Source organism: Apodemus sylvaticus, chromosome 5, assembly GCF_947179515.1.
Source record: "Apodemus sylvaticus chromosome 5, mApoSyl1.1, whole genome shotgun sequence".
In the NCBI taxonomy this organism is placed as follows: domain Eukaryota; kingdom Metazoa; phylum Chordata; class Mammalia; order Rodentia; family Muridae; genus Apodemus; species Apodemus sylvaticus.
The window spans coordinates 103,600,476-103,617,569 of record NC_067476.1 but is presented as its reverse complement, the minus strand read 5'-3'; the positions used below and the strand labels follow the sequence as shown (position 1 = coordinate 103,617,569).

At 39.9% G+C, this 17,094-nt stretch overlaps 1 protein-coding gene across 3 annotated transcripts in view; it reads right to left on the bottom strand.

Annotated features, from left to right (window-relative positions):
* The window catches only part of Tmem62 (transmembrane protein 62), a 32,786-nt gene that overhangs the window by 4,919 nt on the left and 10,773 nt on the right, over window positions 1–17,094 (bottom strand). For all 3 annotated transcript variants that reach the window (XM_052183357.1, XM_052183356.1, XM_052183358.1), the window contains 5 exons: window positions 14,349–14,504; window positions 11,585–11,744; window positions 8,661–8,774; window positions 5,723–5,807; window positions 2,048–2,152 (listed from right to left, as the gene is read on the bottom strand). In XM_052183357.1, the coding sequence (XP_052039317.1) occupies window positions 2,048–2,152; window positions 5,723–5,807; window positions 8,661–8,774; window positions 11,585–11,744; window positions 14,349–14,504 (620 nt within the window). The remainder of the gene's footprint in view (window positions 1–2,047; window positions 2,153–5,722; window positions 5,808–8,660; window positions 8,775–11,584; window positions 11,745–14,348; window positions 14,505–17,094) is intronic.

Sequence of the window (17,094 nt, the reverse complement as noted above, 5' to 3'; positions counted from 1 at the left end):
ACTCAGGTCCTCAGTAAGGGCATACATGCCCTTCACTTAAATGCTGAGCCCTTTCTTCAGTCCACTTTTAATGGTTTTCACCTAGAATGCTGACTAGCCTCTCATCTCTGTCATTGTTCCCTTGCTCCTTCTTATGTGTGGGTTTCTGTTAAGAGTGCTAAGGAACAGGCAGATTTCCCTCTGGAGATGCAAATACTCTCATGTTGTCTTTCAAAGTCATAGGCAAATTTTTCATTCACATCCTAGGAATTCTGCTCGTTCCAATTCTTCAAATGGAGCAACTTATGGTCTGATGGCTAATTGGTTGATGGCAGCCTCGGAACAAAATCACTTGTTTTACTCCCTGGTGTAAGACAAGTATTGAAAACAGTTCTAGTGTGCCTTCTAATGTGAACTTACTTCCAAAGAGGACACAATGTGTAGCTTGTTACAAAAACATATAGTGTCATATTTTAATTTGTTTTTGTCAGAAGTTCCTAATAAGCTAAGTCTAAAGGTGAAACAGAAGTGTGAAAACAAGGCTAAAACTCCGGGAACTATCAGGCGAATCTGCCCAAAGCACCTTCAGCCTCTGAGACACATGAACAAAAAGCCTAAGAAAAGTTCTGCGGACCTTCTGTTCCTATATTTTTTACATTAATTTATTTACTTTATGTAGGGGAGTACACTGTCACTATCTTCAGACACTCAAGAAGAAGGCATTGTATCCCATTATAGATGGTTGTGAGCCACCATGTGGTTGCTGAGAATTGAACTCAGGAACTCTGGAAGAGCAATCAGTGCTCTTAATCACCAAACCATCTTTCCAGCTTCTATTTCTATATTTTAAAACTTTTTTCTATTTTACTATATCACATATGCATGTGTTGTGTGTGTGTCTGTGTGCATATGCACACATGAGCACATGTATGACATATGCCACAGTACAGACGTGGACATCAGAGGACAATACTTCAGGAGTCCATTCTCTCCTTCCACTGTGGGTTCTGGGAGTCAACCTCGGATAGCAAGTGTCTCTACCCACTGGGAAATCTTATCATGTATCTCTGACTGACCTAGAACTCACTATGTAGACCAGGTTGACCTAGAACTCACAAAGAGCCATCTACCTCTGCCTTCCAGATGCTGAAATTACAGGTATTTGCTACCACGTTTGGCTTTCTGCTTCTCTAAGTGACTAAATGAAGCATTAGGTATAATAATCAATAAAATAGACTACCTCAGCATGACTGAACTCATCCCTCATTTCAGTAGCTCTGTTTTTTTTTTTTAGATGAATTTTGTTGTTGCTTTGCTTTACTGAGGCATAGTCTCTCCGTTAACCTGGCTGACCTCAACCTTACTATGTAGAGCAGGTTGTCCTCAAACCCACAGAGATCTACCTGCCTCATGTCCTTCCTCACTGTTTTTAAAATATCTCCTCTTTGGATATAGTGATATAGGCCTTCAATTGTAGCACTGAGCAGACAGAGGCAGGCAGATCTTTGACTTCAGAGCTAGCCTGGTCTAAACAGTGAACTACAAGCCACCCAAGGCTACACAGTGAGACCTCATCTCAAAAAGGAAAAACCACACACATTGATACATGTTCACCAAACTACATGCTCCTCATGCTCAGTGCCTGGCATACAAGTGAGCAGGGAGACAGGATGCCACGGACACTCTGATAGGGAAGCAGACAGTAAACAGAATAATACAAATCCTGATGAATGGAATGTAATCAATGTGGAAACTTTTAAGATGGTCAGAGAAGGTATTGTGAAAGTAGATTTACACAGAACTTCTATTGTTTACTATATCTCTATAATAAATCCTGGTTCTTTAGTGACTTAACACCCTTACTTTAACTTGATATTGATTGCATGTCCTTTAAACATATTAAGAAATAACTTTATTTACTAAAACCAGCTCCTAGGAAATAACATGAAAGATTTGTAGGCCATTTGTTATACTTGGAGTATAAATTATTTGTTATACTTGGAATAAAAATTCTCAATATACTCTTTAGCAGAATTCTCCACAATCTCAGAGTTTATACTTTACTTACCCAGCACTGTACACAAGGTCAACAACAAAACAGAATAGTAGGAGATGTTTATTTTGCTCAAGATATGAAGGGAAAATGTGGTCAGATTTGCAAATCCAAAAGGTTCTAAACAGAAGAAAAAATTAAAAACCTAGTAAATACATGCAAAAATATTTTCTTTAAACCTTTTCTAGAATAGTTCCTTGGCACCCTCTTCCATCCTTAGTGAATCTCTTGCTAACATGGAAGCTTTTGCTACATGCATAGATATTACTCAAAAATTCAGAATCTCAGGGAGCCAAAATACACAAATCATAGATGGTAGAAAGCGCAAAAGGACATTTTGTTGTAAAATATTTTATAGACAGAAACATAAAAAGTAATACATAACTATATCATATAATATATTGAATTCTTGTGTAAAGTTTGAGTTTAAATGACACACGAGCCAGAGGTTTATAGTATACTATTTTAACCTCAGGTAGATTTGAAAGATTGTGCGACATTCAAATGTTGACCAATACAGTCCTTGCTCTTTTCAAAGGATTCAGTATCCAAGTGCACAAACTTCTTTTTTAAAGATTTATGATTTTTTTTATTTATATGAGTACACTGCAGCTATCTTCAGACACACTAGAAGAGTGCATCAGATCCCATTACAGATGGTTGTGAGCCACCATGTGGGTACTGAGTACACTGTCACTGTCTTCAGACACAGCAGAAGAGGGCATCAGATCCCATTACAGATGGTTGTGAGCCACCATGTAGTTAATGGTTGAACTTAGGACCTCTGGAAGGGCAGTCAGTGCTCTCATCTGCTGAGCCATCTCTCCAGCTCGTACACAAACTTCTTGAAGCGATATCAAATATATAGTTTCCCATTTTATCTTACATATGAGTATCTGTCCAAAAGGCCCTTCTCCACATATGATACATTTCTTCCATATGATACAGCAGCCCTCAGCATAAAGCTCTACCTCCCGGTGGACAGACAACCCAAACCTAGGATGCTCCATGGACGGACACAGAGGGAAGAAGGCAGTGTCTATAAGGCAGGGAGAGAAGCCCCAGAGGGTGGAAAGCCTTGAGCTATGGAATTTCGAGAAAATTATTTTGTTGTTTGGGTCAACTATGGTATTTTGTTACTTTAGCCCTAACAAACCAATATCTAGCTTTACTTTAAAATGTGGTCATGATTTTGTTCAAATACTTTGAAACTAGATTCTTTGTATCATAAAAGGAATATATTTCTTTTGAGCCAGATAACTGAGAATGTGAAGCCATGCATTGTAGCTATTAAGCTAATCAGCTAAGAAGAAAGTGCTGATGTGTAATTTTAATGTTATTTTAAAATTAGTAATGAAGATTTAACCCTCAAAGAATTTAGAAGTTAACAGAAAAGCCCTGTCAGCACTAATACAAAGGCTATGAGCTCTAGTTTCTCTTTTTGGACTTGGACTATAAAATAGTGCTTTCTAAACCTGGCTGCTTTTCAGAATCATCCAAACAAGAATATATTTCCAGGCTGCTGCACATATATTTGAATACTGGAGTTAAGCTGGCCTAAGGATCTATAATTTTAAATGTCCTTAGGTTCTTCTTTTCTTTTCTTTTTTGAGAATTACCACAAAAAATCCAAGGAATGACTTTTTTCCTTTTTTTGATATTTTAATTTAAAGACTTGAAGTTCTTCTCATACAGATCTTTCACTTGTTTAGTTAGAGTCATACCAATATATTTGATATTATCAGTGACTATTGTGAAGGGTGTTGTTTCCCTATTTTCTTTCTCAGCCTGTTTATCATCTGTGTAAAGAAGTCTACTGATCTGTTTGTGTTAATTTTGTATGCAGCCGCTTTGCTAAACTTGTTAATGAATCCAGACTCTCCTTGTGCTCATGGCAATCCCCCTGCCTTAGCCTCTTGAGTGGTAGGATTACAGGTGTGAGCCACATCATGCCCTGCTTGGAACAGGTTTTTCAAGCCATCAAGAACACAGGTTATACAGAAAGGACTGCTCTTCTCCACCCACCTGCTAGCTCAGCCTAAGCCAAAGCAGGTGACAGAACCAAGTGAGGCTGTGCAGCAAATGGCAGACACAGTTGAAAACTGGGGGGAAGGGTTAGCTAGCTGCAGCTATATGTTTCAGCTCTGTAAACCAATATCAATCCTAGGTGTTCTATATGAACATGTCTATGAATGGGTGTTTCACTAGGCAGAGCTCGAGTGGAAACACAAATTACCCTTTCATTTAAACATGCTCATGGGCAGCTCCAGGGTCACTAAAAGCTTTTTCCAGTGCTGCTGTCCAGCTATATTGACAGGATATTACCTCAGAAGAAATAATCATCATATTCAGCAGTTATCGAGGTAGCACACAAAATCTTTTTCCTGCTCTTGAGATGGGTTTCACTGCATAGCTCAGACTGGCCTCTAGATCTGGACCTCTCTTGTGGCGGGACCACATGCATGTGCCACACAGCCTGACAGCACGCCGTTGCCATGACTTCCTTAATGAGGGCAAGAGCAGCAGGCTTTATCATTTATTCTGGGGCATCTGCCAGGCTCAAGGCAACAAGGTCAAGGTTTGCACACGTGCCAGTGAGGGTGAGTGGGGAACAAGGTAGTCATCCTTAGGACCTCTGGGATGAGACGTAACTGTAACACTACAGTCACTTCCTTCAGTCACAGACTCTCAGCAGTGAGGAAATGATTATGAGGAACAATATCTGGTTAGGGCATAGGACTCTCCCTGCTCAGCCCTCATTTGGAAATCCCACCTTCTTCTAACAAGGGCTATGTATGAATAATGATCGATTAATTCTTATTATTATCCATTACTATATGACAAAGACACCTCGGTAGCTTGGCAAATATAATCATGGAACCTTTCCAGGGAAAGATTCCTCTTGGGAGAGGTGGCAAGCACTACAGGCAGAGTCACCTTTATAGCTGTTCTACAGCCTGCTCTGAGTATAATTCAAGACTACACGTGCACCATTCAAATGTTACTGTGCAGCCCTAGCTGGCTTTAAACTCATAGATCCACATGCTTCTGTTACCTGGGTTCTGGGATTAAATGCATTCATACTATGCCTGGCCAAATTTTTCCAATTTTGTATTAAAGCCTTATCTTTAATTATTTGAATTACTTTTTTCTATTCAAATGCATTTTAACAAAATTATATTAAATAGCTATTTATTAAAAATCGCTTCTTATATTATAAATTTACCATTTTAAATAATATTGTGAATTTTCCCCATTTTTATTAAACCTCATTTTATTACCATACAATAGAATGGTGAAAATAATTATTTTCCAAGATAAAAATATTACAAAGAAAGAGAATGCTCAGGCTAGAGAGATGGCTCAGGAGTACTGACTGCTCTTTCAGAGGTCCTGAGTTCAAATCCCAGCAACCACATGGTGGCTCACAACCATCTGTAATGAGATCTGATACTGTCTTCTAGGGTGTCTGAAGACAGCTACAGTGTACTTACATGTAATAAATAAATCTTTAAGAAAGAAAGAAAGAAAGAAAGAAAGAAAGAAAGAAAGAAAGAAAGAAAGAAAGAAAGAAAGAAAATGTTCTTTTGAAGGATGTACCTTACAGAATCCTCTGTATACTTGTTAGTGGTGAGGATGTTATGGGAGAATTTCATGTCTTCTAAAATAGAAGGAATCATGACTACCAACCTTTAATCCCTGGGTATGCGAGATATCTGAATGTAATCAGCAAGGTGAGCTGGATCAGCACAATCAGCACAAACAGGACCCGGGCCTGCAGGGAGAAGTGACATTAATGTGAACAGATATGCTGGTGAGACTCCAGAGAAGGCTTTTAAACTGGCTTCATTAACAAAACTGCAAGTGGCACAATCCGAAACTCAGATTTTAGTCTCCTTCATCCTCTGTTCTCCAGTAACTACTAAGACTTTTGTAATTTTATAAATGATAACAGGAAATAGTAAGCCGGGCGGTGGTGGCACACACCTGTAATCCCAGCACTAGGAGGCAGAGGCAGGCGGATTTCTGAGTTCGAGGCCAGTCTGGTCTACAGAGTGAGTTCCAGGACAGCCAGGGCTACACAGAGAAACCGTGTCTCGAAAAAACCAAATCCAAAAAACCAAAAAACCTAAAATAGTAAAGTACTTCCTGTTTAAACACTTGGCTGTAGATGGTAGTTCCTGAAACGACTGTGAGGTGGTGAGTGGAGGACTGTCACCTGTGATTAGTAACAAGCTTTAGAAAGCCACCAAGGAGGGGCATGGGTGCTGGAGGGACCGGCTATATGCTGAGGACTGGCACATCACCTACTTTGCTCTGCAGGGAAGAGGGTGCAGAATTCATCACTAATGGCCAATAATATAATCAGCCATGCCTACATAGTGAGACTGGCACAGACATCCTGCTGGAGGGTCTGTCCAGAGGCTGCTCTAGTCAGGGGTAGGAGAGCTAGCACAGTGGCATGTGCCTTGGAGGACGTGGATGTGAACATCCAAGATTCTCCCTGCCCTCTCTTCCATCTGGCTGACACAGAGTTGTATCCTTACATAATAAATCAGGAATCCAGAAAGAAAACTGTTTTCTGAATTCTGTGAGTCATCTAGCAAATTACCAAACCCAGAAAGGATGTCTTAGGAACCTCCAAGTTTATAGATCTTCTATCTGAAGCATAGGTGGCTTTCTGGAGGGGACTTTTGGGAGAAGGGGGTGGTAAGGAAGGTGACTTTGTAGGAATGGTCCTTTAGCCTGTAGATGGGATTGATGCTCTCGCTCCCTTGGCCATCAGTAGGAGAACTGAGTTAAAGTCTAAAACATCCAATTAGTGTCTGCTGAGGACTAGAAAACCCATTTGGTATGAAAAGTATGTATAAAGAAGGAAGGAAACAAGAGGTTTTGTTTCATCCCCATTAGCAACAACAAAAAATAATCTGTAATATAAAAAATATACTTAAGAGAACCAACTATCTGATTCACTGACAGTATAATAAACTGCTTAGTATTGCTTTTCTAAATTAGGCCAATATTAGCGTTTCATATGGGTAATCTGTTTTATTTGAAGTTGGATATGGGTCAAAGGTAGATTGTGATATTCATGATAAGGAAGATATCATAAAACTAGAGTATAAATTGCTACAGTCTCTCTTCAGACAATTGAATAGTATATGTTAAAATAAAACAAAACAAAACCAACCAGACAAAACCAAAAAAGTCCTCAATCACTGACTCACTTAAGAAATATTTGTTGAAGGCCTACTATATGGTAGGTATATCAAAGATCCCTTACTCTTGTGGGTCTTATATTTTAATGAGGAAGATGGGGGTAAACAATAAAAAAATATGTAATTATATTAAAAATAGTGTAACCTCCTCATTTAGCAAGTCAGTTATAGGATTTTATCCTAAGAAACTCACATTAACAATATTGGGAAAACTAAATGAAATTATTAGAAAAAGTTAGAAATAATTTTAAATAAATAATTGGTTAAATAAATATATGATCATTTAATGATTTCTTTAAAAAACCTTAACATATTGAGTTATATATTTAATCAAAGAATATAGTCATATATGTGTTACTATAATACAGCTAAAGTCACATTATGAAATAATATTACCAGGCACAGTGGTGTGCACATGCATAATCTATGGTACTTGGGAGGCTGAGGCAGGAGGATTGCTTGACCTCAAATGTCCAAGACTACTCTGAAAAACACACTAAGACAAAAATCAATAAAGACTAAATACACACACACACACACATACATACATACGTACACACATATACACACAGACACATGAACTGAAGTAAGAAAATAGTCAAAAGAAATTCCTGGGGTTTAGAGAGATGACTCAGTGTTAAGAGTACTGGTTGCTCTTCCAGAGGACCCAGGGTTAGTTTCCATCATCCACACAATGGTTTCCAACCATCCAAATGCTAGATTTGATCTTCTGACCTTAAAGGGAACTAGGCATGCACATGGTACACTAACATACATGCAGGCAAAATATTCATACACATAAAAATTAATAAATCGGGCTGGAGAGATGGCCCAGTGGTTAAGAGTACAGACTGCTCTTCTGGAGGTCCTGAGTTCAAATCCCAGCAACCACATGGTGGCTCACAACCATCTGTAATGAGATCTGATGCCCTCTTCTGGAGTGTCTGAAGACAGCTACAGTGTATTTACATATAATAAATAAATCTTTAAAAAAATTAATAAATCTTAAAAAAAGAAAAGAAAGGAAATCCCTGGGTTGGTGAGATGACTCAGCAGTGAAGTCACTTGCCGACAAGCTCGATGACCTGAATCCAGTCCTTGGGGTGGATCCATATGGTAGAAGGAGAGAACCAACTCTAGTGAGTTGTCCTTTGACCTACACACACATACATGCCATGGTCTGTGCAACCGCTACCACATACACACAAAGCATTTTATTCTTCTAGATAAATATCTAGATAAATAGATAAATAAATAGCTTTGATTTTATAAGGTTTAGATTTCTTGACACATAACTATAATATAATATAATATAATATAATATTTAGAAGTTTGCATTCATCAAATCCAGTAAAAATAGAAACAAACAAACACACAGACACAGGTAACATTTGATTGAATTTACTCACCACAATGTAGTGGTCAGTAAGGAGAATAAATGATGCCAAAGGATCAAACGTGAGATGAGCAGTCTCTTGGGCCGAAAATATATGGTGAGCACTCCTGCTTCTTCCAGCTGAATCCTAGTTAGAAATACATCCAGGAGGCAACTTGCAGCCATGCTTAAATGTGTGTCTGGTTCTGATTATGTTCCTACGTACAGTTTCTCAACTACAAAGGCTTCCTGTGTTTGAAGGCCTGTGTTGTCTTCCCACACTAAACCTGAAGGCTGAATCTGAAGGAGGTGGAGTTAAGGAGCCGCACAGCCTAGAAGCAGAGCTGGGCTCAGATGATAAGGAGAAAGAAAATGGAGAAGTCAAGAGCAAGAGGGAGCCAGGTATGATGGTGCACACCTCTAATCCCAGCTCTCCAGATGCAGAGGCAATAAGACCCTGTGTTAAAAAAGGAGGAGGAAGAGGAGGAGGAGGAGGAGAGAAGGAGGGTGAAGAAGAGGAGAAGGAGAAGGAGGGGGAGGAGGAAGAAGAGGAAGAAGAGAATAAGAAAACAGCCAGAGAGATTGATGATGGCTCAGTCGGTAAAATGTTCACTGCTTAAGCACAGGGATTCAAGTTTAATCCTCAGAATCTACACAAAAAAGGCAGGAATGGGCTGTAGAGATGATACAATCATGGAGACTGAGGTTTGGATCCTACCACTCATATAACAAGCTTGGTTGCCTACAAATGCCTGTTAACTCCAGCTCTGAGAGATCTGACACACCTTCTTCCAGCCTCTGTGCATGTATAAGTGCAAATGCTGGCACACTCTTACACAGATATAAATACATATACACATAAATAGTCAGCCAATGAATCAAACAAACAAATACAACTGTAACCCCAGTCCTATGGGGAGGAAGTAGAGAGGTTGAGTCTCAGAATTCACTAGCTGGCCAATTTATTCATATCAGTTCAGTGAGAGACCCCGCCTCAAAAAATAAAGCAAGGGTCAGGAGAGTGGCTCAGGGATTGAAGTCCCTGTCTACAAGCATGAGGACTGGAGTTCAGATACCAAAATCTCATATAAGTTCTTGGTGGGAAGGGTGGCCTGCCAGCCTGCAGTTCCAACCTCAGAAAGTGGAAATGGGATCCTCCAGTTAGCTAAGAAGACCAGACACGCCTAAAAACTCTGGCTTTGATTGAGAGACTCTGCCTCAATGACTAAGACAGCAGAGCAAATAAGGATGATTCCCAACATCAACCAAAGACCTCCATATGCATGCACATATATATGCAACTACATATACAAGCATGCATGCCCACACATACATACTGCATACACACACACATATATACCACATATACATATGTGAAAATGGAAAATATTTTTTACAAAATAAAGTAAGGAAGAAGACAATAAGTCAGGAATGAGGAGAGGACTTGTACAGTACACTATTAAGCTAACTGCAATTCTGTGAGCCTTGTTTGGATTCTGATTTGAATCAAATACACACACACACACACACACACACACACACACACACACAATCAGTCCTATCTGCTGCAGGATATTTGATCACACTGTGAACCCCAAGGATGTGTTATTTACTGAAAAAAAAGAAAAACCTGTTTCTAGTTGTAGTGTGGCTCTGCCTTTAGCACACGCCTTTAATCTCTCTGGCCGGAATACAGACATACACATAGTACACACCTTTAATTCCAAGCAATGAAGGTAAAGTTAGTTTGTAGAAGGGATAAACCATGTTTGAAAATGACATCTAATTGAGCAGCGACAAACTGATGACTCAGAGAATGATTTGACAGAATAGAATATGCCCAACGCTCAGGAGAAGAGAGAGCAAAGGGAAGTGACTTAGGAGAGCAGAGCAGGCAGAGAAGTGACTTAAGAGAACAGAGCAGGCAGAGAAGCGACTTGGGAGAGCAGAGCAGGTGGAGAGAAAGAAGAGAGAAGAGAAAGGAAAGAGAAAGGAGGCAATTTTACCAGAAGGGTTTTACAGAGAGAGAACAAGTTAGACACAGATGAAGACAGAAGGAGCCAGAGAATCAGGAGACACAAGATCAGAACACATTGATAGAGTTAGTTTAAGGCCAAGCAGATTAATTCAAAGGAAACTGTGAGAAGCCAGATTGAATCAGTCAGCCTAGAGAGGTGTTTGAGCCAGAACAGCTGAGATGAACCAGTCAGCTAGAATTCAGAAAGAACAAGGGTGAGCTTATTCAGCAACCAGTCTCCAGAGGCTGAAAACATTCTAGGTCTAGATAAAATTATACATGGCCTAGAGGCTTCCAGGACTAGGCCTAGGTTAGCAGACTGAGGAAGTAAGCCTTGGAGACAACAATTATTACAGGAGGGTAACAATTACATTTACTAGTTCTAATGTAGTTTATTTAAAAGGCTGGAACTTTAGCATTATCTGGGTTGACCTCATGGCTCTCTTTCCTCAAGTCTCCTGAGTAGCTAGGATTACATGTCTGGTACCTCACCAGGATTTAGCAGGTTGATTTTTAAAAATTATACATATAAGATTGAAAATTGATTAGTGATTGCCTAGGGATAAAGATGGAAGGAAGGAAGATTACAAAGGACAAGAAAAACTGTTGAGGCCAGTGAGATGGCTCAGTGGGTAAAGGCGCTGGCCACCGAGGAAGCCTGAGTAGACCTCCTGACCCTCAAGACGTGGTTATTTAAATGAGAGCCAAGCCCCACAAGCTTCCCACTGTCCTCTCATCACACAGCCCTCTCTGCCCAGACATATAAAGTAAGTGAATAAAATGTAACTTCCAAAAGAATATACTAAATATACTGTACTCAAACTTTGTTTACTGTTAATCAAATTGGTTGCTTACCAATTGACTAGCAATAATCCCAAATCAGAGTTCATTGTGGCAAGAGCCCAATCACTGACACAACACACTGACAACAACTAACTTACCTGGACGAATACTTCTATGGTATGTGTCCCATTACTGTAGTTTCTAGGGTTCCACTTCAGTATGAAAATAGGACCAGACAAGTGAGAAGCCTGGCCTATATCACCTCCATCAATCTTAACAGTGACAGAAGTGATGGGGGATAAGGAAAAGGCCAATACTCTAAAATAAGAGCATATACAAAACGCGTGATTTTAGGTGTTGGACATTGTGTTCATAGAGGATAGCAATGCTACTGCAGTCCGAGGACATGAACGCAGGCAGAACCACACTGTGCAACTGCAGAGACATTGGACAATTCGGCAATGAACTGCTAAGAAATTAGAAACTTCTATTTTGCGGGGAGGGGTGCTGTATTAAGCACATGCTAGTCAAGTGTTCTACCACAGAATTACATCCCAAGCCCCCAAAACTATTTTTTTTTGTTTTAATCTTAGGAATAGAACATCAAATAGATATCATACCCTGTTAATTTAATATCAAGCCTATATAATTCATTCATTTGATTCCTGATGTATTGGCCAGAAAAGGCAAGGCCATACCCAGAGCTGAGCCACTGAGCCTTTCAGATAAATCTCAGTACTGATATCCAGACATCATTAAAAATGTGATTGATGCAATCGGGTGGTGGTGGTGCACGCCCGTAATCCCGGCACTATGGGAGGCAGAGGCAGGTGGATTTCTGAGTTCGAGGCCAGCCTGGTCTACAGAGTGAGTTCCAGGACAGCCAGGACTACACAGAGAAACCCTGTGTGTGTGTGTGTGTGGGGGGGGGGAGCTGTCCTCTGATACCCATAGGCATGCTATGGCATTTGATGCCTCTCTCCCAATAAAATAAATAAATAAAAATTTAAATTCCTAAGAATTTGTGCCCATTTCTACAACACTATCACTAAGAAGTCAAACAAACTAGTTGTGGTAGCCCACATATTGACCACATCTTAATCTCAGTACTCAGGAGGCAGAGGCAGGTGGATCTCTAAGTTCAAGGCTAGCCTGGTATATAAATTCAGAGTGAGTTCTAGGAGAGTCAGGGCAACACAGAGAAAATGTCTCTCAAAAAAATAAAAAAAGAAAAAAGAAAGAAATTATTCAAGCATTTATTAAAATAAGTGAAAAACCTGCTTTTTCTAGATTTTTCATCCTCAAATAAGAACAATCCTAACATTTCATAAATAAAACAACAAAGTGGTTAAGTTGTGGTATGTTCTCTGTGTACAAAGAAGAAAGGAATCTGCCTGGACTGTGCCCTCTGATAACAATGATATAAAGACGTGTCCTGTGGAGGCCACTTATGAAGGAGTGTCCAGAAGTGCTAATGACAGCTCCTCAGAAATGGGCAAAAGCCAGGCAATGGTGGTACATGCCTTTAATTTCAGCACTAGGGAGGCAGAGGCAGATGGATTTCTGAGTTCAAGGCTAGCCTGATCTACAGAGTGAATTCCAGGATAGCCAGGGATACACAGAGAAACCCTGTCTCAAAAAACCAGAAAAAAAAAGAAAAAAAAAAGAAAAGAAAAGAAAAGAAAAAAGAAATGGGCAAACACGCACATAATCCCATCACTGTGCTCTCTAGAAGTTAGTATCCAGCAGGTGGATCTCTCTCTGTGAGTTCAAGGCCAGCCTGGTCTACAGAATGAGTTCCAGGACAGCCAGGGCTACACAGAGAAGCCCTGTCTTGAAAAACTAATACATATATATGTGCACATATATTTAATTTTAAAATATATATGTAATCTTACATTTGAAAGATATTTTTCCAAAAATGATGTCTTATTAGAGTTCTATTAACAATTCATACATACATAAACTATATCTTTAATTTCAGCAGGATTATACAACTTTTGCTTTTTTGGCAGGTTATTCAGCAAAACAAACAAACAAAAATCCAAATGATACAAATTTCTAAGAGTAGCACATGCTAGACTGAGGTGTAGCCTTGTACTGGAGAAAGTGCCTCACAGGAATAATGAAAACCTCGAAGTGCCATTCTCCCTGTTTTCTGCTCGCTCCCTCCCACTTCACCCTCTGCTCCCAGCCCCATGGAGCACACCCTGATGGAAGAGCAATCCACAGGCCGGCCATTGTTTTCATGAACTGAACCAAAAGTTGTGAAACATTTGACTCTTGGGTGCCTCTGTTGGGACATAACTGCGGTTTGGGCTACAAACTCCACTGTCCTCAATTTCTTTGTAACAGGGGCCTGCTCTTTTGTCTCAGGCTGAAAGAAAGGGCTCTCGACTGAGTTTATATTTGTGGTTGTCTGTAACTTTTTGTTGAGGCCTTTACACCATGTAAATAATTAATAAATATAAATAAATAAGTACAAATTATAAGGTAATTTGTCATGGTTTTAACAAAGTAAGCATATGTAAATAGAAAGGCTAGAATAAAATACACACAAAAAAATGATTAGTCTTAGTTTCTGGATGATTTTATAGATTTTATAAAACATGTTTTGGGAGCTAGAAAGAGTGGTAGAACACATGCCTGACGTGTGTGAGCATGAAGCTCTGGTTCAAGTCCCAACCCCCAAGCTTTGTGTGTGTATACGTGTGCGTATAATATGTATACATATATACATATACATAATATATGCACATATATACATGTACACTGAGTGGAAATGAAACAGGAAACAGTTCATATATTTGGGCTGTTGAATCAAACAGTGGGACAAGCCCTAGCTTTCACACCACAACAATCACAACGACTTGTTCTTCATGCATATCAAACTGAAAGTCAGTTCTGAAACATAAGACATACCTTATGTGTGTGGAATGGAAGAGCCTTTCTAGTGGTTCATGCTTAGCACAACTATAGAGGAGTGATTTGGGGTTGGTGATAAGAACCACAGGCCACTTGTCAAAGGTCACATCTGCAAAGCTAAAGAGGTCGTGATCAAAGGCGAAGATCCGGTACCTAGAGGCCACGGGAGAACAAGGATTTAGTTACTTACAGCTCTCAGCTTGAGGGAGGGCTGAGGGTGCAGCTGGGGTGGAGAGGGCTCGCCTAGGATGCAGGAAGCTCTGGGCTCCCAAACCGCCTAAGTCAGGGGTGAGGCACATACCTGCAAACCTGATACTTAGGAGGATCAGGTTCATGATCATCCTTAGCTAGATAGTGAGCTCAAGGCTAGCCTGGGCTACATGACACCCTTTCTCAAAGGGGGGTGGTGCTTAAAAGTAAAACACAGATAATAAAATCTGCAAAACTAGGACTTTTTCTTTTTCCAATTTTTTTTGAATTTGTTTTTTTCGAGACAGGGTTTCTCTGTGTAGCCCTGGCTGTCCTGGAACTCACTCTGTAGACCAGGCTGGCCTCGAACTCAGAAATCCGCCTGCCTCTGCCTCCCAGAGTGCTGGGATTACAGGCATGCGCCACCACTGCCCGGCAAAACTAGGACTTTTTATGAAATGAATTGATACAAGGTAAGGTTGTTCTTGCTGCTTCTCTCCTTCTACTGCTTTATCCTTTACCCTGCCTGATCAGCTGGGATCTGACTGAAGTAATGAAACTAACAGTGATTTACAACAATGCCTGCACTCTTTGATTTTAAAGATAAATGTTTTAAAATACGTTCACTTTATTTTAGACAGCACTTTTACAACCATTTGAAACCAAGGTGTGCATCAGAAGCCTAAGACCTGGCATTTTTATCTCACCAACAATGCTACATCAAATATAAACTCCTGTTTGTCTGAGGAATGTAAATTACCATTATAGCAAGAACTAAAATCTCTGGCATAAAATTCAAGGGAAAAAATTTCCAGCCCCAGTGAATCTGAAAGACCAGCCCATACCATACGATGTTTTTAATGATGAGATTTGGGCACTGTTAAAATCTTTCACAATTTTCGTCAACACGTGACTTTAAAACTATATAGTAACCTAGTTGTAGTGGCTCATATCTGTAAAATCATCTTTAGAGTAAGTCAAGAGGATAGTGAGTTTGAGGCTAGCCTAGGCTAAAGAGTAAGTTCTAGGATAGCCTAGGCTGCAGAGTGAAATGCTCTCTTGAAGGAAAAAACAAAACCCAACCAACCAACCAAAGAAACAAACAAAAGGGAATAAGAAAAAGACAACATGGTGATGTTTGCCTGTGGTCCCAGCACTTCTGAGGCACAGGCAGGTACACTACATCAGCCTAGTCCACAAAGCCAGTGTCAGGCTAATTAGGGGCTATATATATTGAGAGTGTTCCTCAAAAGAAAAAAATCAAACCTACATTCTAATGCATGTAAACTTACATGGCATATAATGGTAAACAATAGTGGCTGAAGGGATGGCTCGGTAATTAAGTGTAACAGGATATTTAAACCAGTTTCTAGTTAGGGTGTGGTTCTGCCCTTATCACACACCTTTAATCTCTCCGGCTGGAATACAAACACACCCTTAATACTCACCTTTCATTCCAAAACAGTGAAGCTAAAGTTAGTTTGTAGAAGGAAGCACCACATTTGAAAGTGATGTCTAATTGAGTGGCAGAAAAAGTGACAAATCAGAGAAAGATTTGATAGAATAGGAAAGAGAAGCTACTAAAGGGAGACAGTACCGAAGGGTGCAGTACAGGGATACAGTAGAGGTCCCGGAGAGCTACGCAGTAGGGCTGAGAGGGAGAGCAGAGGCACAGGAAGGGAGGAGGAGGCAGCTTTACTAGGCGTGTTTTACAGAAGCAGGCAGAAGACAGAATGAGGCCAAGAACAAGGGGCTAGAAAGTTAGAACAGATTTCCAGAGTTAGTTTGAGGTCAAGCAGAGCAATTCAGAGGCAGAGAGAAAAGCCAAACTGAGTCAATCAGCTGGGAGAGGAGTTTGAGCCAGAACAGCTGAGTTGAACCAGCTAGCTAGAGTTCAGAAAGAGCTAGAAAGGGTGAGCTTTTTCAGCAGCAAGTCTTAGAAGTTGAAAACATTCTAGACCTAAATTAGATTGTACAGTGGCCAGAAGCTTCCAGGTCTAGGCCTAGGTTAGCAGATGGAGGCAGTAAGCCTCCCAGACAATTACAGCAAGAGAATAAAAGTTACGTTTACAGTTTACAGTTAAATACACTTTCTCTTCTTGCAGAGCACCTGGTTCCTAGCATCCACATGGTGGTTTACCACTATCCCTAATTCCAGTTCCAGACACGATCTGTTCCCCCTTTGACCTCTGTAGGCACTAAATACACACACACACACACACACACAGCATTACTTGGATATATCTAATTTAAAAATTAAAAATAATCTGGATGTAGTGGCACATGCTCTTAATCCCAGCACTCAGGAGGCAAAGGCAAGCAAGTCTATGAGTTGCAGGACAGTCAGATTACACACACAAAAAAAAACCCCTGTCTGAAAAACAAAACAAAAGCAAAACAAAACCCAACAATAACAAATAAACAAACAAATAAACGAGTAAATAAAACGTAATTTTAAAAAAAATCACTGTTAGAACAAGTTTTAGATAATGGAAATGGTTATCAAATACATAGCTAACAACTTGTCAAGCGCCTAGAGTCACCTGAGATGGGT